The sequence below is a fragment of the Eptesicus fuscus genome, chromosome 2, assembly GCF_027574615.1.
Source record: "Eptesicus fuscus isolate TK198812 chromosome 2, DD_ASM_mEF_20220401, whole genome shotgun sequence".
Classification (NCBI taxonomy): domain Eukaryota; kingdom Metazoa; phylum Chordata; class Mammalia; order Chiroptera; family Vespertilionidae; genus Eptesicus; species Eptesicus fuscus.
In genome coordinates this window covers 114,961,948-114,984,714 of record NC_072474.1, presented here as the reverse complement: position 1 = coordinate 114,984,714, position 22,767 = coordinate 114,961,948, and the positions used below count along the sequence as shown (strand labels likewise).

General features: G+C 49.5%; 1 protein-coding gene across 6 annotated transcripts in view; it reads right to left on the bottom strand.

Annotated features, from left to right (window-relative positions):
- Positions 1-22,767, bottom strand: part of TBC1D14 (TBC1 domain family member 14) — a 73,040-nt gene that overhangs the window by 28,807 nt on the left and 21,466 nt on the right. For 5 of the 6 annotated variants that reach the window (XM_054708263.1, XM_054708256.1, XM_008150889.3 and 2 more), the window contains exon 3: positions 10,987-11,107. In XM_054708263.1, coding sequence (XP_054564238.1) covers positions 10,987-11,107 — 121 coding nt within the window. Of the gene's footprint in view, positions 1-10,986; positions 11,108-16,158; positions 16,353-22,767 lie in introns of those variants that run through there. The other variant, XM_028159668.2, reaches the window with a different exon arrangement.

The following is a 22,767-nucleotide window of genomic DNA, read 5'->3' as shown; positions in this document are numbered from 1 at the left end:
CTTCACAGATGAACATACGGGACCCTGAGCCAGGAAGAGTATCCGGGATTATCTGGGTCGGCCCAAAATACAACTGTCCTTAAAAGATGGACGCAGGCAGAGATGTAACCACAGAGAGGGAAGGCAATGTGTCGATGGAAACAGAGACGCGTGATGCAGCCACGAGCCAAGGAATGCCAGCAGCCTCTAAAGGCTGGAGAAAGACAGTTCTCTCCTGGAGCTTCTGCAAAGACCAGCCCAGCCAACACCTTCATCTTCACCTGGAAGACCCATTTTGGACTTCTGACCTTGAAAACTACAGGAGAATGAATCTATATTGTTTTAAGCCACCACCAAGTTTGTGGTAATTTGTTAGAGCAGCAACAGGAAACTAATACAAGTATCATCAGCATCATATCCCATGCTCCCCCATTTCCTCCCCAGACACTGAGGGTCCAAGTGACTTCCCCTAGTTAACAGCTGGTATGTGGCAGGGTGGGATGTAAACCCCAGCAGTCTGATTCAGAGCCTCTCACTGTCAACTTCCTTGATTCAAAGCTGCTGAGCTAAGATTTCAATTTCCTAAACCAGCTTTCCCTTCACGGCCTCAAGGCCACGTTAACTACCCGATTCAGGCATAAGCCCACAGAACCCTGAAACCCTCGCCTATTAATTCAGGGCATACACGGAGCTTCCAGGCCACCGAGAAGACTCCCTCCCAAGTGCTTCCACGTGCTGACAGGGTGCTTTTTTAAGTAATATTCTCAGCTCAACTTCGACAAGTAACTTAAAGGAAAATTTAGAAATAGCCTTGTAAGTCCTATGCAGTCCTTGTGAAGGGGAAGAGAATACGCCCCCCCCCCCGCCCCCCCAAAATGGGCCACTCTGGCATACTGAGCATTTTGGATTAAAGTTACTTGAGAGACGGCTGGTACAAGGAGGACACTCTAACCCTCCTTTGTCCCCCTGGGAGCAGGACGGTCATGTCCCATGTGGAGGTGCCCTCCCTGTACCAGGAGGTGGAAGGCGTCCTTATCACCTGAGACAGGAATTCAGGGCCCAGGAGGCTGTGTAAGCAAACCTTGTTGCTTCATCATTTACTAACCCAAGCTCACACACCTCTGTCTTGTCCACTCTCCACAAATTTACTGTTTCCTTGTCTAAACGCTACAAAAGCCTCCCGCTTTGATCACTTGAGTCTCATATTTTTATGGGGCTCCAATATGCACTAAATTAAATTTGTTTTTCTACTGCTGATCTGTGTCATGTCAACGTAATCGTTAGGCCAGCAAAGAACCTGGAAGGGAAGGAGGGAACGCATTTCGGCCTCTGCGCTTGCTGATTGTGGCTCCTCAGGAGCACCTACAGCGCTGGGCCCTGAGCTCTGCGCCCACAAGACAAGCCGCCACGCCTGTGCCCACTGACCCCTGGGGAAGGCCCAAGGAAGTGGCGGCCCTGGCGCTCCCGCAGTGTGGCAGAGGTTCTGCAAGACTCAAATCGCAGCCTCCCGCTGGGAATGACATGGAGGGGACACTCGGGGCAGTTGCCTTTGGCTGCCGCTGTTTTCTCGAGAACACACACTGCCCAGGGGAGAGCAGAAGCGTGTGAAAGCTCCCCAGGGCCCCCTCTCTGGGTCTGCCCAGGAAGCTGCCTTCATTCAGCGCGTCCCATGGAATACACCTTCCGGGTTCAGGTTACACACAGGCCACCAGACTGTGGACACTGTCACCAAGGTCAGTCAGAAATGGGGTCAGAACACAGTCCTCTCTGAATAAGCACAGGGTATCCAGTCTTCGAGTTGTGTCCACAAGCTTCCTGAGTGCCTCGCATGTCCACACCCGGGAGGCTGCGCACAGCTCCCACATCCTAGGACCCGTCGCAGAAGTGCATTCACGGGGGGAGGGAATGTGTGTGCATGAGAAAGGCCTGGGACCCGTCGCAGAAGTGCATTCACGTCGGGGGGGCGGGGGGGGGGGAATGTGTGTGCATGAGAAAGGCCTGGGACCCGTCGCAGAAGTGCATTCACGTTGGGGGGCGGGGGGGGAGGGAATGTGTGTGCATGAGAAAGGCCTGGGACCCGTCGCAGAAGTGCATTCACGTCGGGGGGGCGGGGGGGGGGGGGGAATGTGTGTGCATGAGAAAGGCCTGGGAGGCTGGCATGGAACTGTCGGAGACTCCAGCCAGGAAGGGCTGTGCGGTCTCCAGGTGACGAGGGCTTTCCTGTTACCCTGCTTACCTCTATCATTTGGGTATTTTTCAGGTATTTGTTCATGCACCGTTTTTATAATTTGAAAAAAACAACAACACAATTTTTAAGCCATTTCAGATGGAATCCAAAACTGATTTTGCCAAATGCCATTTCCAAAAACTCTGACCATGCTAGCAGCAGTTTCCTGTTTTTTAAATTTCATCTGCCCCTGAGAGGGAAGGTGAAGCCACGAAGGGGGCAGAACGATAGAAACCACTGACCCTCATGAGCTCCCACTGGACACCAGCCGCTGCCCCCACACTTTTCTTACTCAGACCTCACAAGCAGGGCGAGATGGGCGTTACCTTTGCAGAAGAGACCACCAATGTTCAGAGAAGCAAAGTCACTGGCCTCAGGCCACACAACAGACTGCGAATGACAGAACCCGACACGGACGGACTCAAGGCCTCGGATCCCAAAGTCAGAGTCCTTCCAGAAACGTGCATCTAAGACGCCTGTGGTGAGCAACAGCAGCGGGGCCGATTCAGAGCCCAGTCACCACGGCAAGAATGAAGGGTGCCAACTGGCTAATCCACGTATTATATTTATTTAATGATAGAGGTTTGTTACTTTATTTGCTCCTTATACTGTTTCTTTTTAAAAAATAAAAATATATATATATATATATATATATTTCAGAAAGGAAGAGAGAGATAGAAACATCAGTGATGAGAGGGAATCAATTGGCTGCCTTTTGCATGTTGGACCGAGCCCGCAACCCAACCATGTGCCCTTGACTGGAATCGAACCTGGGACCCTGTGGTCTGCAGGCCGACACTCCAGCCACTGAGCCAAACCAGCGAGGGCCCTCATAGTTTCTTAAGCTAGAAAATGCGATTGATTTGAGAACTTCTGTACTATAAATGTCCCCCTCAGCACCGCATCCCACAAGTTGTGAGAGCCTGTGTTTTTATTCCGGACAAACATTGTCTAGCTTTCCTGAGCTTCCACATGGCCCCACGACTTACTCAGCAGGGGTTACTTGTGTAATGCCCACGTTTGGGGAGATGCTCTTGTCCTCTCCTGTGGTCAGAGAACCTGGTTTGTGTCATTTTAACCTTTCAGATTCCTAGTTCTGCTGCAATGCAGTTACCGAGGCTGCCTGAGTGTCCCGTGCGTGCTTGGAAAGAATGGGCTGTGTGCTTGCTGGAGGGTGGCGTGCTCTCTAGGCGGCAGCCCATCCCGCGGGCTGACGGTCAGCTTCTGTCCTGGCTGATTCTGTCCACAGGTCTACCAGCTGCTATCCAGAGAGGAGAGCTGGCCCTCCGGCTCTAGCTGGACTTGCCCGCTTGTCTCACACCTGTCAGTGTGCCGTGTGCTCCGCAGCTGGTACCAGGTGCAAACACACTGAGAACCAGGCTGTCTCCCTTAGCGAGTGTCCCACCTTCTCCTGGGCGTCTCCACTGCTCTGAAGTCCTTTTATACGTTACTATATCTGCTCCCTCTTCCTCTTGCTTAGTGTTTTCATGGTAAATCTTACCCCTTCTCTCATTTTAACCCACACATTTTATATTTAGAGTAAGTTTCTTTTAGAAAGCATAGAACTGGGTCATTTTTTTAACCCGTTCTGTGGGGTATCCAGACACACTGTTGGTATGTTCAAACCATCTACATTATTGTAATTGCTGATATGTTTCCATTTAGACCTACCATCGTATTTGTTTTCTGTTTTTCCTCCCTCTATTTCTTCTTTCCTGCCTTGGTTTCGTTTTTTTAACTTATCTTAGAATTCCATTTTAATTTATTGGGTTTTTGGCTCTCTTTAGTAGGTGACCTAGGGATTAAAATATATTTAATGTTTCACAATCTATTTAGAATCAATATTTTACCACTTCAGGTGGAATGTACAAACTTTATCACCATATCACCTCCCCCTGTATTTTTTTTAAACTTTAACTTTCCAATTCCCCACCACCACAAATGACGCGGTAGAGTCTCCCACAACTGGGGAAATGGCCGGGCCAGCACATCCAGAGCACCGTGGGTAAGCCTCGCCAGGGAAAACCACCTTCATGAGCATGGCCGCTCCCCTGCCAGGTGAGCATGCCCCCTTTACATTTTCTTTGTCTTATATATTACATCTACTCACACTGAAAACCCAGGCATGTCTTTTTCTTCCAACCAAATATATTTTCTCTCTCATCAAGAGAACCAGGGTCCACTGTATGTATCTGGATGTATCTTTTCTCTTCCTCTTCCTGCCTAAGCTTCAGGCTTCCCTCTGACACAGTGTCCAACTGTCTGAACAGCTTCCTTTGGCAAGTCTTTGGAACTGCTGGCCACAAATCTCTTCGTTTTCCTTTATCTGAGAATACCTTCATTTCTAGGCATTTCTGCTAGATACAGAACTTTGGGTTGGTAGCTCCTTTCTCTCAGCACTTTCAAACCACGTTTCACTTCCTCCTGGCCTCCATGGTTTCTGATGACAGAAAATCAGTCATTCAAATTGTTGTTCCCCAATAAGTAACGCGTGTTCTCCGGCTGCTTGTAAAATTTTCGTCTTTATTTTCAGCAATTCGGTTATGATGTGTCTGGGCATAGACTTCTTGGTTTTTATCCTGTTTGGAGTTCATGGAGGCCTCTCTTCCAAGTCTGTAGGTTTATGTCTTTTGCCAGACTTAAAACACATTCATTTATGCCAACATGGTTTTCTGCATCACATTTTTCTCCTCTCCTTCTGAAACTCCAGTTACAAAAGTGTTAGACTTTTTAATATTGTCCCACATGTCCCCAAGGCTCTGCTCATTTCCCACAATCTTTTTTTTCTCTGTATTATTCAGATTGGATAATTCCTATTGATCTAAAAGTTCACTCACTCTTTCCTCTGTCATCTCCATTGTGCACTGAGCCTGTCCAGTTAGTTTTTATTTCAGTTACTGTATTTCTCAGTTATAAAATTACTATGTAGTTCTTCTTTGTATTTCCTGTATCTGTACTGACACAGTCTATCTTCCATTTCAAGAGTGTTTGCCCTTAGTTGTTGGAACATTTTTGTAACGGTTGCTTTACTGGTTAATGCTGACACCTGTATTATCTTGGCACTGGTGTCTGTTGTTTGTCTTTCCCTTGTGAGTTGGGATTTTCCTAGTTTTTCATAGGCCAAGTAATTTTTAATTGCATTCTAGATATTTTGAATATTATTACGAAACTCTGGGTCTTATCAAAACCCCCTGGAGAATGTTGATACTTTTGTTTCAGCAGGCAGTTGACCTGGCTGGATCCCAGACCCAAGTTCTCATCAGCCTTCTGTGAGTTGTGGTTCCAAAATCAGTTGAGATTTCAAAGCCTTTGCAGTACTTGGTGAATCTACCCCACGTGCGCCCCACCCAGTGGCCGGTGTGGGATTTGTGTGGTGCTCTATCCCCAAGGTCAATTCTCAAAGTCTATGTAAGCTATTTGGGTCGGATCCATGTATCCACAACTTGGGAGTAAGCCCTGCAGTTCATAACAACCTTAAACAGTCACTTTCCCGAGCTCTTCCTCCCCACACTGCCCCCAGTACTTGCTGGTTCCCTCGCTCTCCCTTTTTCTGGTTCTCTAGCCACTCTTCCCACAACTATGTGTGTCTTGGGGCCCAATGGCGGGAAGAGAGAATACAGCCTCAGGGGTTTGTCTCACCTTGGGAGCGAAGCTCCTGTAGTCAGTTTCCTTCCTGAGAGGTTTAGGCTCCTTTCAGCCCTAGCTCTGCTGCCAGGAGACTGCTTGGGGGCTGGGAGAGTGAGAACAGGAAAAAGGCAACAATCAAGTGCGGGGCCTCTGCAAGCTCTCTGAGTGCTAGGAGACCCCTTTCTCACCCAGAACCAGAGTGTCTCCGGGCACTCTCTGTCCATGTTAACACCTCCTTATGGGCTGGGGCTAACTTGAATTCAGGCTGTGAAATACCAGAGGGGGAAAATGGTAAACTCAGTCAATTCAGTGGTACTTCAAATTCTGGTTTTCCTCCCCAACTGTTCCTTTTCCGGACCCCCCAACAGCTATTCCATGCGCGATGTGCGAGTTGTCCAGCTGCAGCCACCGGGAGAGATGGAGCCGAGTGCACTGCTCCTCCTTCCCAGAACGGGGCTGCTCTTCTTGTGAACTGGGTCACACCCATTTTCCGAGGATACGTGGGATGATGGCAATGAAGGACGTTCCCTATTTTAGAACTACCTGCAGGCCCACCCCCGTTACCTGCACTGACCACCAAGCTTATCCCTCCTGCAAGTTGTGATGATGTATGATTTTCTAAACACCCAGACTTCTCAGAACCCAGAGGTGAGAAGAACGACTGTTACTTTGAGAGGTCCTGGTTGTGTCCTCTTCGGGATTCTCTCTTTAACATCTCATCGCTGACTTGAGATTCCAGAAGGCCATCCACGACATTCCAGGTGATAAAAACCCAAATGCCCCGCTCATCTTTGCTCACCAGCAGCGTTTTTCTAGGACACTGCCCTCCACAAGCTGTCCTTCCCTGCAGCTCTGCTGGCCCCCTCAGCCGCTGCCTCAGGACCCAAACTTTCTGCTCAACCTCATTTCCTGACAATAGTGCCAATTTCTCAAGTCTGTGTACACAGTGCCATGTTTAAAGGACTCACAAACTCTGTCCTTGCCCCGGCTAGTGTAGCAAGGTGGTTAGAACGTTGGCCCAAGCACCAAAGGGTCAAGGGTTAGGTTCCCAGTCAAGGGCACAAGTTCGATCCCCAGGCCGGGTTGGGGCACGTGCTGGAGGCAACCAATCAATGTCTATCTGTCTGTCTCTTTCTTTCCCTCCTTCCCTCCCTCCCTTCCACTCTCTAAAAATCAATGGAAAAAATATCCTTGGGTGAGGATTAACAAAAAAACAACATAAACCAACACCAACAAAAAACCTCTGTCCTAAATGTTTGCAGCCATGCGCCCTTCTGACATCCACCCAAATTACAAAGACTCACTTTTAACTTTTATTGGTCTCTTCTTTTAAAAAATTAAAAGAACATGCATGGAAAAATTGCATAAAGGAAAAGTACCGCCGAAACCAGTTTGGCTCAGTGGATAGAGCGTCGGCCTGCAAACTGAAGGGTCCCAGGTTCGATTCCGGTCAAGGGCATGTACCTTAGTTGCAAGCACATCCCCAGTAGGGGGTGTACAGGAGGCAGCTGATCGATGTTTCTCTCTCATCGATGTTTCTGACTCTCTATCCCTCTCCCTTCCTCTCTGTAAAAATCAATAAAATATATATTTTTTTAAAAAAAGGAAAAGTACCAAAATGTAAACAGTAGTTATTTGGGGCAGCAAGACTCCAAATTTCTTAATTTGCTAGCATCTTCTACAAGTTAATGTAATGAGGAAGTATGTCTTGCTAATTTATCTTTAAAAAATCCATTCCCCATATCCCAAAACCCAAGCAACTGGGGGCCATCCCATGCCAGGCCACAGCAGCAGGACTGATAACGGCTTCACCCACACATCTCCACTGGAAAGTCCCATTTCCCAGCCACTGCTCCTCAAACAAGTCTGCGCATCGGGTCCACCTGCAGAGCTTAAGCATGAGCAAACCCCTGTGCACTGGAAGGCATGTGAGAAGAGAAGTAGAACAATTCTAAAGTTTTAGACCTGAAAGCTTGGCACAGAGTGCGGAATCTCGGAAGGAAGGCGGGGGAGGGTGGGTGGGTAGGAGGTAACCAACCGAAGACCTTGTATGCATATACGCATGACCCATGGACAAAGACAGTGGGGTGGTGAGAGCCTGGGGTGGGGCTGGAGGGGGTCAATGGGGGAAAAGAGAGGACATATGTAATACTTTCAACAATAAAGATTTTAAAAAATAAAATGATGCATACTGAACTAAACAATACAATAAAAAAATTTCAAAAAAATATTTAGATTCAATACATTAAAAAAAAAAAGGTTTTAGACTTGAAAAAAGGGTCAAGTCTGTCATTTACCAAAATGAGGAAAGAGGCAGGGAGCAGTTCAAGCGGGTGGGAAGTAAGTAAAGCTCAGGCCTGTTAAACAGGAAATGCCCATGGCCATCCCCATGGAGCTGTCCAGTAGGCAGCTCAGGCCCACATCTGGATCAGAGACGCAGTCCCGGCTGGAAACATACGTGGGGGCTGTCAGCAGAGGCGGGACATGCGAAGCCTCGAGCCCAGCTGAGATCTCCCAGGGGGTGACCGCAGACAGAGAAGCACTCTGAGCCAGCATGACCCAGCCCAACACGGCAGTGTGTGTGGAACCAGCAAATGAAGGGATAAGCAGGGCCAGGTTCATTCTCGCGCGGTTTCACTTCCTGTTGTCCACGGCAGACCTTCATAGGACAGAACCCAGAACAGCAAACACCCCCAGCACTGGAGACATGCAGCGCTGCTCGGAGCACATGGTGAATATTCACTCTTTTAGCCCGCACCTCCGAGGCAGGACTCCTGTTCTCCAAACTCCAGAGAGGAGGAAAGTGGGGTTCAACAAGGGGAAGTAACGTGTCCAAAGCCACGCAGCCAGGCTGTGGCAGAGCTGGGACACAGCGCCGGTGCGTGGCTCCACCACCGCGTTAAGTCACCATGTGACGCTCTAAGTGACACAGCGCTGCGAAAGAAGGGACAGGAGTTCGTCTGCCCAGCACCTGCCTGGTGCTTTCGCTCTGACAGAGCTGCCATCACCCCCTGGGACCACAGTCTAGCACTCAGGCCCAGCACGGGGCTCTGTGCAGTGTGTGAGCTGACCTCTGTGACAGCAGCCAGCTAGAGCCGGGTGCCCAGGCGCCTCCCCACGGTGGCAGGTCCCTGGCTCTGGATCCCTGTCAGGCCTTGCAGCTTGGGGGCGGGGGCGGGAGGGATGAGAGATGAGAGGGCTAGAGACACAAAGCACAAGCAAACAACACGGCAGGATCGCATGACTCACGCAGGTACAATTACAGCCTTTATTATTGATGGCTGCAGCCAGACGCGCTCCTCTCTGCAGTGTTGCGTTACCACACAGTTAGCTGGCCTGTTCATCTCAGTTCACAAAACCCCTGAAGTCAAAGAACATATCCATGCTTACCTTCGCAAAATGTAGGACAACGATGGCAGGGAAATTTAAGCACGATGCAAGTAATATCAAGAATAAATCTATTTAGTACGATAGCTACTTTTTTGAAAGTGTGGATTTCTTTTAAAATTTTTTAACTGCTTGGCTACTTAGTTTCCTAAGAAGTATTTTGCTGAGTTTTACAAACAAACTCATCATATTTTAATTTTATGTATTTTAATAAGCCTACACAAGAAGTGATCCAAATTTAAGATACAAACTCCAACACTGACTTATTTTGGCCCAGACACCAGCTCCGAGGAACGTGAGGCCACATTCCGAACAAACCTCATTCGGTGAGGCATAAACGGGTGCCAATCCACCTTGCTGCCCAGACCAGACCCCAACGCGTGCGTGCTGCCTCCCTCACACCCCGCACACCGTATCCACCACGTTTCATCTCAGCGGGGCCAACCTCGGCCACCACTGCTGCCACAGCTCTGAGCCAGACACCCCCCTCTCTCACCTGGACTGGCCCAAGAGCCACACTCTCGCCAGGGTGACCACATCACTCTGAGCCTGCAGGCCAGAGCCAGGGACCAGGGTCATCACGCCACATGACATCACCATCACATCACGTCACATCACAGAGGCCTGGACAGCGCCCCCACCTCCTGCTCACGCTGCCCCTTCCCGACAGTCAGCCCCGCTGATCCTCTGCCTGTGTCTAGACGCTTCCCTGGTACAATGGGGACAATAACAGTATTTTCTTCATAAGGTTGTTGCGAGCTTTAAATGAACTAGAAACCTAAGTGCTGACTCACGTAAAGTTAGAAGTAACTACTCAGTAGATGATCCATCCCCATTGTTGTGACTTCTCCATCACACCTTTACACTCAGCCTCCTGGATGGCCTTGCCCGCGGGCCCTGCCGCCTTCCCCATGCACCTGTGCTGCTCTTCCAACCCCTAGGCCTCCTCCCCAGAGGCCTCTCCTGAGCACAGGTGCTGTGCCATTCCCCCACCCCGGTGCAGAGCGAGGGCCTGCATCAGTAGACCCTCAAGCGTTCACAACAATTATCAATGAACACAAAACAGGTTGGAGGCGTGCGGCTGCTGGGGGCAGTGTCGCAGCTCTGGGCAAACAGCGACTGCTAGGATGCCTGGGCACACAGCCTAGAAGATGCAGGTGGTAAAAGTCAGCCCCGGCCTGCTGTGTCCCTGCATGAGCCCCTCCGTGAAAAGATGAGCACGTGCCTCCAGCTGCTGGCATCTGCCCCCCACGGGGAGCCTGGTAGTGATGAGATACCACAGGCCTGACCCCGAAGCCTATGCCCGCCCTGGCAGACAGGTGGGCAGCTCCAGGGCCAGCAAGGGGAGGGTCACTACAGCCGGGTGAACAATGGCCCGGCCTTCCTGTCCAAAGCAGCACCGGAAGGATTCAGTCCCAGGAAACCCAGGGGATCAGAGAGGGGGCGGGGCATGCTTTACTGTCAAACAGTCAATACAAATCAGCCACATACACATTTGCAACTATTACTAGGAAAAAGTGACCACATTAAATCAAGTTATAAATATCTAAAGCCCAGCTCTCCCAACTGAACACTCTGATGTGCCTGTTACGAACAGTCAGAAACGATAAAGGTTAGTCACTGACATGCTGAGGACAGGCTTGAGTGTTAGGAACTTGGCATGCAAATTAATACGGTTTCCCCTTCTCAAAACCTCCAAAATAGTCATCTTTGCAAGGTTCATAAGCATATGCTGCACAGCACACGTCTGTATGTATCTTGTATACCTTTTGTACTTTCTTTGACTCTTTCTGAGCATTCTCTCCGAGTGGTATTTTTCCAAATAACTTCCATCCCAAGTCATTTTGTTTGTCAAGTCTTGCATTTTGTTTTCTAGTAAGCAAATTCCTATAGGAAGAAAATAAAAGGTTAGGAATTCCTCGGTGGTTAGAAACATCAGGACAGCCAAGTCACTCTAATGACACAAGCAGACTTCCTGTGACAGGACAATGTGGTGAACCACACACTCGTTTTTCACACTTGACTTCCATACAGACATACAATTACGCGGTAGGTGAAAGACTTCAAGTAAGATTTTTGTTATTCATTGTTACGTGTACAAATTCTATAATTTAGAGTAAGGAAATGTATTACATCATGACAAAGTATATCAGAAAAATGAACTTTGAAGTCAGACCAAAGTGAACTGAAACTCTGGCTCAACCATTCACTAGCTGTGTGACTCTCTGGCTAGTATATTAACCTGTCCAAGCCTCAGTGTCCTTGTTTAATAAGGGTCTTTGTAGGAATTAAAATTATAGCTATAGCCCAGCTGGTATGGCTCAGTGGTTGAGGGTCGACCTATGATCCAGGAGGTTCGATTCCCAGTCGGGTACCATGCCTGGGTTGCAGGTTCGATCCCCAGTGGAGAGTGTGCAGGAGGCAGCTGATCAATGATTCTCTCTCATCACTGATGTTTCTATCTCTCCTCCCCTCTCCCTTCCTCTCTGAAATCAATAAAAATATATCTTTTTTTAAAAGTTACAGCTATACAATCAGTGCTCAAAGAAGAGGTGCTTTAGCCCTGGCCGGTATTGGTCAGTGGTTAGAGCATCAACCCTTGGACTGAAGGGTCGAAGGTTCAATTTCTGGTCAAGGGCACGTACGTGGATTGCCAGTTCGAACCCTGGCCTCGGTTGGGCTGTGAGCAGGAAACAACCAATCGATGTGTCTCATTTACATGGATGTTTCTCTCTTTCTCTCTCTCTCTCTCCCCCCTCCCTCCCTTCCTTCCACTTTCTCTTAAAAAAAAAAAAAATCAATGGAAAAATTCTCAGGTGAGGATTTAAAAAAAAAGAACAGCTGCTTTAGAACTTAGCCTTTAGTTTAGTTTAAATTATCTACAAGGTAAATCTATACACCTATTCCCAGTCTCCACATATCACAGAAAGAAAGCCACCCAGGGCTCAGTCACGAGGTCTCCTCTCCCAACAACACATAAACGCAAGACCCAGATAACACAAACAGCCCCAGTGGTGGCACAGGGTAAGCTATGTTTGGAATGCACTGTTTCGGTGTGCTCATTAAAAACAAGTGGCTCCCAGGCCCACTGGAAAGTATAAGATGCGCAGCCAGAAAGGAGGAAAGTGCTCAAAGGAAGAAGGGACGTATCTAACGGAAACAGCTGCCCGTTTGAAAGGGCTCCCACTGGCTAACAATTTAATCATTGAAATAAATAATGAGAACAGGGATTATAATTCCCTGAATAAGACAGAAATGCACAAGCCCACATGGGTACAAACAAATAGCCATTGATGCACGGAGGAGGGAGAGCTACAGGGCGCCCCCTAGCAAGTACAGAAAGGTGGGTGGAGTTAGGAACGGGCACTGGTGCTGACCCTGGCAGTGAAAGCTGGATGAGGAACAGGGTCTTTACACCAGGTGCTCACAAAGGCAAAACTGGTTCTCTCTCCAGCGGAGACACTTCCTTGAGGAAGGGAGCACAGCTGGCATTGCTGATGTCAGGAGCGACAGCACACACCGCCATGTTGGTGGCAGCTACCCAATGCACCAAGGACCCTTCGGCCCCTGGACAGCAGCAGCCATCTCCCTCGGGGCATTTCTCCACTAGGGACCGCGAGCACAGGAGGAGCAGGAGGTCTGCCCTCAAGCTCGAGCCCCCAGCTGGGCCAGCACTCTGCTCTGCAGGAGGGAGGGCAGTGACAGAGATCTGAGGGGCAGGCTGGGCTTACAAGAAAGGCGGGCGCCCCGCAGGTGCTGACCCCGCCGGGATCTGTTGACAATGCCATGCTGATTCCCTGGATAATAATGCTGAAGAGTCCTCGGGACATACACTGTGCACTGCTGACGACTGTGCGCTGCCGACGGTTAAGCCACTGCCAACTAACAGACTGAGGGAGGCAGAGAGCTTGGGCAGGAAAAAGGAGTCAGGGTTTCACCCCTGCGTTTATCCCAGGGCTTGCAAAATAATTATTTTCATCTCAATGGGTCACAACTCAGAGGAAAAGATATGAGATGCCCTTGGTTCTGTGCTTCTAGGTTAGGACCTTTGAAATGCCTTTTTCAGATTCCCTGGCGGCAAGACCACCCTCAGGGAGCAGAGCACAAAACCTTAACTGCCCCGCTTGGTTTCTCCCACCTCTAAGTAATCTTCCTTACATTCCTTCCTTAATTCCAAAAGTATAAAAAAGCTGCCAAACTGTCATTCTACAGGGCATCTGAGCTCTTGCTCCCCAGCACTGTAGTCAGTTTGGTTCAAGTAAACTCATAAACATTCCCTACAGGGCTGAGCGTTCTCATGTTGACAGCAATGACAAAGTCATGCAAACACAGTGCTGGTTTCTGCCTGCCGCCCCGGGAAGCCAGCGCTCCCGGGCACACTGGGAAGTGCCATGTCACAAGGAAGCAGTGTCATCACAGTTAGAGCAAGACGGGTCAGTGAACATCTCACGGGGACAAAACGGACCATTAGAATCCTGTCCCCACTGAAGCTTTCCTCTTCTCAGCCTAGATTTATCCACTTGTCTTTCTGTTTTCATCACCAGAATCTAAGTCCTTGAGGGTGGATAGAGCAGGTCCTCGAATCAGGACGTCAGTTTGTTATACCGTTGATGAGGTGCTGTAGAAACTTAACCCTTGCAGATGTCATAAAATTGGTTTTTGCCCAGCTGGGGTGACTTGGTGGTTGAGCACTGACCCATGAACCAAGAGGTCACCAGTTTGACTCCTGGTCAGGGCACAGGCCTGGGTTGTAGGTTGGATCTCCATTAGGGGGCATACAGGAGGCAGCTGATCAATGTTTCTCTCTCATTGGTGTTTCTCTCTCTCTCTATCCTTCTCCCTTCCCCTCTCTCTAAAATCAGTAAAAACCCTTTAAAAATAATAATCCTATATAATAAAGAGGTATTATGCAAATTGACCCTCACATCTTCACAAGATGGCTGCCTATGACCAGGCTGGCAGGGGGGTTAGTGAGGGATGACCAAATGATTGAACAAGCAGGCTGCGTGGGGCGACCAGGCCGGCAGGGGGGCTAGTGAGGGACGACCGAATGACTGAACAGCAGGCTGTGTGGGGTTACCAGGCGGGCGGGGGGGCTGTGAGGGGCGACAGGCCAGCAGGGGGAGGGCAGTTGGAGGCGACCAGGCCGGCAGGGGGGGGCAGTTAAGATTGACCAGGCCGGCAGAAGGGGGCAGCTGGGGGCGACCAGGCCGGGGGGGGGGGGCAATAAGAGGCGACCAGGCCGGCAGTGGGTGCAGTTAGGGGTGATCAGATCAGGCTGGCAGGCAGAGGCAGTGAGGGGCGATCAGGCCGGCAGGAGGGGGCAGTTAGGGGTGACCAGGCAGGCAGGCAGGTGAGCGATTAGGAGCCAGTGGTCCAGGATTGTGAGAGGGATGTCCAACTGCCGGTTTAGGCCAGATCCCAGGAGGGGTCCTGGATTGTAGAGGGTGCAGGCTGGGCTGAAGGGAACCCACCCCCCTCCGTGCACAAATTTTGTGCACCGGGCCTCTAGTAATAAATAAAATAAAATTGTTTTTGTTATGCGTTGTTTCACTGAAAGTCATAAAACCTATTAACACGTTAAGTGAGGACTTACTATATACTGCCTCCTATTCACTATGGTGACTCTAGTCTAAAACAATTCCTGGCATGTAGGAAAGCATGCAAAATTATTCCATGCATGCATTTCGGGGCATCTTCACACATATTACACAAGAATTATTTCTGCCCATTTAAAATAGAGGAAGCTAGGGTCCGAACAGCTCAGGTAGTCCTGCCAGAGACATAGCTAATGGGCACAGGAAGAGGGACGTGTCCGAGCTGCTACCTGGAAATCTGGAGTCAGCGCCCTCCCAGGAGGCGGAGGACAAGGGTGCATGAAGCAATTCTCCCGACCCTGCGGAGCAGGTTCCACAAGCCACCAACTCTCAGCAGGGATTTCTCAAAACCTCTCCGTCTTGAGAAATAAAACTCCAAAGTCCTCCTCCTTCAGCACTGTGCAAGCGCACTCTGCTGTAATTCAGTGACTGCCTGGGCCTCGTGCTCTCTGCCTCCTTCAGCTCACTAACAGGAGCTGTAGCAAGTCAGCCAGGAGTAACCAGGAACACCCAGCATTCCGTCCCACGCGGACCGATGGGTATCTCCTCCACCATTTCCTGAAGGCAGCTACCTTTACAGAGCACCTGTCAGGGACCTCATGTGTGAAGCAGCCCCACTAGGAAGGCAGAGTCGCCATGGTACAGATAGGAAACCGGCTCGGGGAGGTTAAGAACTTTACTCCTGATGGGATACCCCCCTGGCACCCCCTGGGGTAGAGAAGGCAGAAATCTTAAATGATGCTTCCAAAGCCCTTGCACAGGTGGTGTGTTTTTCCCGATCTCCACCCCGCAGCAGCCAGCAGGCTTCACTGCCACCCCCCACACTGGCCGGGACTCTGCTCTGGACAGGCAAGAGGGAAAGGCCAGCCACTTCAACCATCACCGATGAAAAGCAAACACATCTGCAAAGCAAGCCTCCTGGGCGACAGAATTCACCTGCCCAGGGGAAGACCGCAGTCCATCACTGTGCCCCAAACTCCTAGTTCCACAACTAAAAGCTCTCAGTGCTAGAACTACCTGGATCCTCTCCTCCCTTAGAAAATGTCACCCAAGTAGTATCTGAGGCTAAAAAGTGGATCCCTAAAAACAGATAGTAGTCAACTCAAGCGGGGGGGGGGGGGGGGGGGGGGAGGAGGGAATAGTGAGCACCCGCCGAGAGCTCCTGGCACACAGCAGACCCTGCTGGAGATACAGGACACGCCCACTTCATCTAAGAAACATGCAAGGAAGCAACTCTGCCCAATGGGGAGCGGGGGGCCTAAACTCCACACAGGGTAAAACCCCCAGCTCCAGTTACGTCTCCAATTTCAAAGCAAGAAAGGCAAGGCTGGGACCACAAACCTGTCCATGAGCAGGAGTGCAGAGGAGACGGACATCGCGTCTACTGTGGCCACACGGCTCTGCAAGGCCAGCCGCAGACGGGCGGACTCTCCCCTCGCCGCATTCCTGGCAGCCGGAGCCAGAGTCCCGGGGAAGAAGCACCATGGACGCCTTCGGAGCCCAGCTCCACAGTCTGGAAGGTTAAGGCAGCACAGAGCGGGCCAGCTGGAAAGGCGGGGGCGGGGCAGGCCGGGCTCTGACTCCTAACTAGTCACAGGGAGGGAGGAGGGCGGGCAGTCTGGGAAGCAAAGCATGAGTGACTGGTTCCGGGGACTCAGCACAGCTCCACTCCGCATCTCGGCGCCATGCAGAGACCCAGAGCCACACACAGCGCCCGAGAGGCCAACGAGCCACCAAACCCAGGGCACTCCTTCCTGGGAAGCAAGATGAAGTCACATTTGCAACGACTTAGAGCATCTGCTGTGTGTGAGCCACTGAGCTTTGTGCAAAAGAGAACAGGTGTGCGGGTGAGTCAGCCAGGGTCATGGAAAGACCTGGCCCAGTCCCTGCATCAGAACCATCACCAAGGGATTCTCCCTGTTCCTGATTTGAAACACCATTAAAAACTTTTAAAGGACCAGACCTAACTAACCACTTCAAGGTCAACAAACCTGAGCCATTCTAGGCCCACAAGAAGTTAGTCTAGCCCTGGCCGGTTTGGCTCACTGGATAGAGCGTCGGCCTACGGACTGAAGGGTCCCAGGTTCGATTCCGGTCAAGGGCATGTACCTTGGTTGCAGTCACATCCCCAGTAGGGGGTGTGCAGGAGGCAGCTGATCGATGCTTCTCTCTCATTGATGTTTCTCTCTCTCCCTCTCCCTTCCTCTCTGTAAAAAATCAATAAAATATATTTTTTTTTAAAAAAAGAAGTTAGGCTAGGTTGGCTTGCCGCCCTTCTGACAGGCAATGCTCACTCTTGGGTCAGCAATGAGCCATGGGGAGGCAACGCTGCACGCCCAGCCAGGGTCCTCTAACATCAGCTCCACGCCCCTTAAAGTAAAGGAGCCCCCCTGCCGGGGTGGATGTCTGCACCTGCACAAAAAGGTCCCACTGGCGCCGGTCAGTAGGAGACCACCTCTGCAAGAGGCAGAGTAAGGGATGGAGATGGAAATTTTAATTTTACTTTACAAATTTCCATATTGCTAAAAAACACAAATCAAATCAGCATGTGTTCCTTCTGCAATTACAAAAAATAAGACAATCAAGTGTGGGAGACAACATGGCACAGGAGTGGTACTGAGCACCTGGTCTGTGCCAGGCCCTGAGACTAAAGAACAACACCCACAGCTCTAGCCAGTGTGGCTCAGTGTGGCAGACTGAAAGGTCCCAGGTTCGATTCTGGTTAAGGGCACATGCCCAGGTTGCAGGCTCGATCCCCAATAGGGGGCGTGCAGGAGGCAGCCGATCAATGATTCTCTCTCATCATTGATGTTCGTTCTCTCTCTGTCTCTGTCTCCCTTCCTTTCTGAAATCAATAAAAATATATATATTTTTAAAAAGCAACACCCCCAAAATCCCAGTCCCAGTGCAGCTGAATTGGGGGGGCGGGGGTGACTAGCGAGTATACTAATTCTTTGCATTCCAAAGTTTGGTGTCTGGACTGGAGGCAGCCCACCTGGAAACTAGCTGGAAACACAAATTCCTGCCCTCCCCCCCGCCCCGCTCCGCCCCCCGCCGCCCAGACCTCCATAATCAGAACCTGGCGGGGGGGGGGGGGGGCGGGGGAGCAGCAATCTGTTTGTATGAGCCTCCCTCTAGTTGAAAAGCTCGGATGCTCGCTTGCTCCAGTTTAAGGAGCACTGTTCTGACTATTGACACACGTGCAAACCTGCGATCTCACTTAAACGTGTCAAACCCCTCACCCCCAGAAGTCAATCCACACCCGGTCTGGCACAGGCATCGCTCATGAAGCACCACACCCTCAGCCTCTCTCAGGACCCTGTGTCCTCCCTACACTACAAATCTACACCTCCCTGTTCCCACACCTCTCCAATTCTCCCTCAACCTGCAATATTCATGTGTCATAATTATGTCTCAGCAAAACCACCTCCAAAAATACCTACAATGAGAAGCTCACAAAGAAAACTCAGGTCCAGGAGCCTCACTGGTGAACTCCAAGCATTTAAGGAAGAAATACACAAAGCCTTTCAGAGGCCAAGGCTTTCACTCCTCCCCTTCCTCCACCCCAGAGGGAATTCATTAGGTCAGTGGTTGGCAAACTGCAGCTCGCGAGCCACATGTGGCTCGTGAGCCACTGTTTGCTGCTCTGTTGACTAATGAATTTGCCGACCACTGCATTAGGTCATTCAATGTGCACATTTATGGGCATTATTCCCCAAGAAAAAACTTATTCAGCCAGGACTTTCTGGTACCCTTTCGAGAATCATTTGACATGGAGTGTGTGTGTGTGTGTGTGTGTGTGTGTGTGTGTGTGTGTGTGAAGCCTTTTTTTAAAAATTCATATACAATAAAACTGACTTTCTATAAGTTTTAACACATGATAGGTTCATTTAACCACCAGAGAAAAATCTCACTGAGAATACACAAAGCAGAATACTCCTGAGCCCATTCTATAAGGCCAGCATAACCTTGACACCAAAACCTGTCAGGGGCAGTATAAGAAAGGACAAATTACAGACAGAAAAGTCATAACCAAAATATTAGCAAATCCAATCCAATCATGGAACATAAAGGATAGTGTATCATGAATAATTTGGGATTATCCTGAGAATGCAAATGCAGTTAGCTTACTTAACATTAGAACAGTGCAATGTTATTTACCACATAAAGAAAACACATACAACCAAGAAATGCAGAAAAAAGGCATTTGACAAAAATGTAACACAGGTGTGATCTTTTAAAATTATAAAACTAGGAATAAAAGCGAACTTCCTGAATCGGATAAAAGGTATTTAATAAAATGTGAGGTACCTGGTGAAAAGACACCCGCCAGCAAGCGTCACACTGAGTGGGGAAGTGGGGAAGTGGGGAAGCTTTCTCCGAGGCCAGGCTACTGCGAGCCTGCACGGAGTTCTGGGCCTCCCGTAAGGCAGGAGCACTGCGGGGGGGGGGGGGGGGGGGGGGGGGAGCAGTCACTCACAGACAGGCGGCTTTCCACACAGAAAACACAAAAGAACCCACAGATCAACTGCGAGAACAACCGAATTTAACAAGATCACAGGACGCAAATGTACACACAGAAACTAACGGCGTTTCCGATAAACATTTATAAAATGCCATCTGTAAAACCATCCAAAAATAACAAATATCCTGGAATAAATTTAATGAAACAAACACAAGACCTTTACATTTAAAAAAAAACAAAACAAGAAACACCTATAAAATACTGTGGAAAATTTAAAGAAAAACTAAATAAATAGAAAGACACACCATACTCAGACACCAAAAATCTTCATATAGTAAAAAATGATCAATAAAGATCAATAAATTAAATGCAATCCCAAACAAAACCACAGATTTATTGCGGTAATTGCCAAACTGATTTTAAAATTTATATGGAAATGAAAAAGAATCTAGAATAGTCAAAATAATCTTAAAGAACAAAGTAGGAGGGTTTACACTATCAAATATCAAGACCCATAATATAGTAGCTACAGTAATTTAAAAAGTATTGAAATTAGTGATATTAGTAAAAGGACAAGTATAGCTACAGTAATTTAAAAAGTATTGAAATTAGTGATATTAGTAAAAGAACAAATATAGCTACAGTAATTTAAAAAGTATTGAAATTAGTGATATTAGTAAAAGGACAAATAGATGACAGAAGCTATATGGTCACTGATGTATTTCATGGTTCACAGGAAGGATGAGCTTTATAGTTAACGAACATTAGCCACTCCCTCACATCATACTGGAATTAATTCCGATGGATCGTGGATCTAGCAGGTAATGTCAAAACAAAGCTTCTGGAAGATAACAGAATTTCTTAAATAGAACAAAAAAGGCACTAGCCATAAAGAAGATTCCATAAAGAAGAATTCATTATAGTTAAGAAGTTCTGTTCGTTGAGAAACAAAATACCTGCAGGGAATGAGAAGGAAGCCACCCTCAGAGGAGATCTGCAACCCACACACCTCCCTCAGGCTCTCCCCAAACCTACAAAGTGTGCCCCCAGACCCTGAGACAGGCCCACACAGGCCCCTCAGAACAGAGGCCAATAAAATGTGGCAAGGCACACAAAGTAAACCCAAGTGCCCTCACCCATCACCAGGATGGCAGAAAAGAACACAATAGCCAACAAGTGACAGTGCCCCATTCCGAGAGGACGCAGAGAGGGCCACACGCTGCTGGCAGCAGGATGAGCAAGCGCCGAGGAAAAGCGCTTAGCTTGTCTACCGAGCACACGCGGCAGGCCGCCCCGGCATGCACGCACCTAAAGACATGCGTGAGACGATGACGATGAGCCCCTCTAAATGTCACGGACTTAAGAATCAAGCGTCCGTCCATGCACGGGCAACACACAGAAGTCTGTTTGTGCGGTTGAAAACTATACAGAGCAAGAGCAAACGAATACGGCCGCCATACAGGAACACCCTGGCTGAACCTCAGGCAAAGCTGAGCAAAGAAAGCCAGACGCTGACGTGTATGCTGGATGAATCCATGTGTCTAACCCTCCAAAAGCAAGCAACACTAATCTGTGGTGACAGCAGTCAGAACCGCAGCTGTCCTGGGGGAGCCAGGTCCTGACCGGGAAGGGACACGACGGAGACTTCAGGGCTCAGTGACACTCCATGGGCCCGCGTGTGAGGCTCACTGTGTACACGACAGTACACGCTACACTTCCGGAAGCGCTAGCTCAGCACCACGGCTCTCTGGAGTTTTCCCGGCTGAAGGCCCCTCTGCACCCAGTGGCTCTGCTGTCCTCCCAGAGCACCTTACACGCATCATTGACGAAGAGCTGGGACTTGTATTTTAGCTATTTCCGCATCTCCTCCCACTACTTGGAGGCCGGGGGGTGCCCTACTTGGTCTCTGGATCCCCAAGGCCTGGCAGGAAACCTGCTGGAGAGCCCTGCACTAACGGGTCACTCATTAACTAACCCTGAAACCCACTCAGGCCTGTATATCTCCACTGATAAGTCAGAGTCCAAACAAGCCCCAGTGTGCTGGGTCACAGCCTCCTTGAAGTCCCCTTCAGCCCTTCCCAACATGTAAATACAGGAAGGAGAAGTTCGACAGGGAGGGTTCTCTAACACCAGCTGAGGTTTCACAAGGAGAAAGGAGGAGGGCGGAAGCGCCCATGTGATTTGCTACCGAACGTTACTTTACTGAGGGAAAAACACAAAGCTATTCTTAATCTTCAACTGAGTCCTAAGAAGAGGGAAAGAGGAGTTTCTAGCTCATGGGCTATAGCATCACGAATCGTGAGAGGTCTGGGCTCCCGACCACCGAGAGGAGGGATGCAGGACTAGCTGCAGCCTTGGACCGGAAGGAATGAGATCTGGCCGTGGTGCAAAGACCACTCGTGGGACTCGGCGTCAGGCAGGTCTGGGCTCCTAGCCCAGCCTCAGAACCAGCTGCCTGACTTCGCGTAAGAAACGGACCTCTGAGCTTTCTCCCCGGCAGCAGAGGTGCCAGCACTCAGCCACCAGAGAGTGACTGCGACCTGTGCGCATCAGTGGCACTGAGGGCGGTGTACTTCTCACAGGGCCAAGCATCTCATCTCATCTCATCCTATCGCTCTTCACCCGCTACTGCTTTTGCTCAACAAGCAGAACACTGAGCTCCGACTGTGTCCTGGATGGCGCCGTGCCAACAGGCCGACCAGAGACACCGGCCCCATCCTCAAGGTGCTTACGTATGATTTTCCCTGACAGATGAGGAGACTCAGAGATATAACCTTGCCCAAGGACACACGGTCACGTGAAGGGATTTAAGTCCATACCTTCCAGGGGTGGTTCTCAATCCTGGCTGCAGCGAGAACCACCTAGAGAAGTTTTTTAAAAATCCCAACACCGTGGCCTCACCCCAAACCAATGAAAACTGACCGCTGAGGGTGGGGCCTAGACACCAACTGCTTTCTTTAGTTTTCCAGAGAATTCTGTGCAGCTAGAGCTGAGAACTTTGTCCTTAACTAATAACTGCTTCCCTTCACGTGTTCTCCCGTTTCTTTAATTGATGCTTTAATCTATATGAATTGAAGATTAGCTCTGAGCCAGCAGTTTCCATGAACAGTGAATTACAATCGTTTAGATTTTGCTTTAAACTACTCTAAAAATTCTACTAACTAAAGCAAAATAAAACTGGGAACAACTGCCTGATAATGTAAACTTTTCTAGTATCTTCCAATCTCTGGTTTCCATTGATCCAGGTGGTGTGCCCATTCCTAACCCAGGTGGCTTCTAGAGCTCATCTGTGTGCCCACTCCCTCCCCTGGGCTGCACCCCCGGAATCCAGCAGGTCCCTTTCTCTGGTACGGAAAACGCCCAGCCCAGAGCGTGGCACAAAGCGGCCTGCCCGTGTGCATGAAAACAAACCACTCTTACATGCGGCTCCAAGAGCAAGGGTCTACACTGAGCAAGTAGGCAGAACCAAGCCAACCAAGAACATT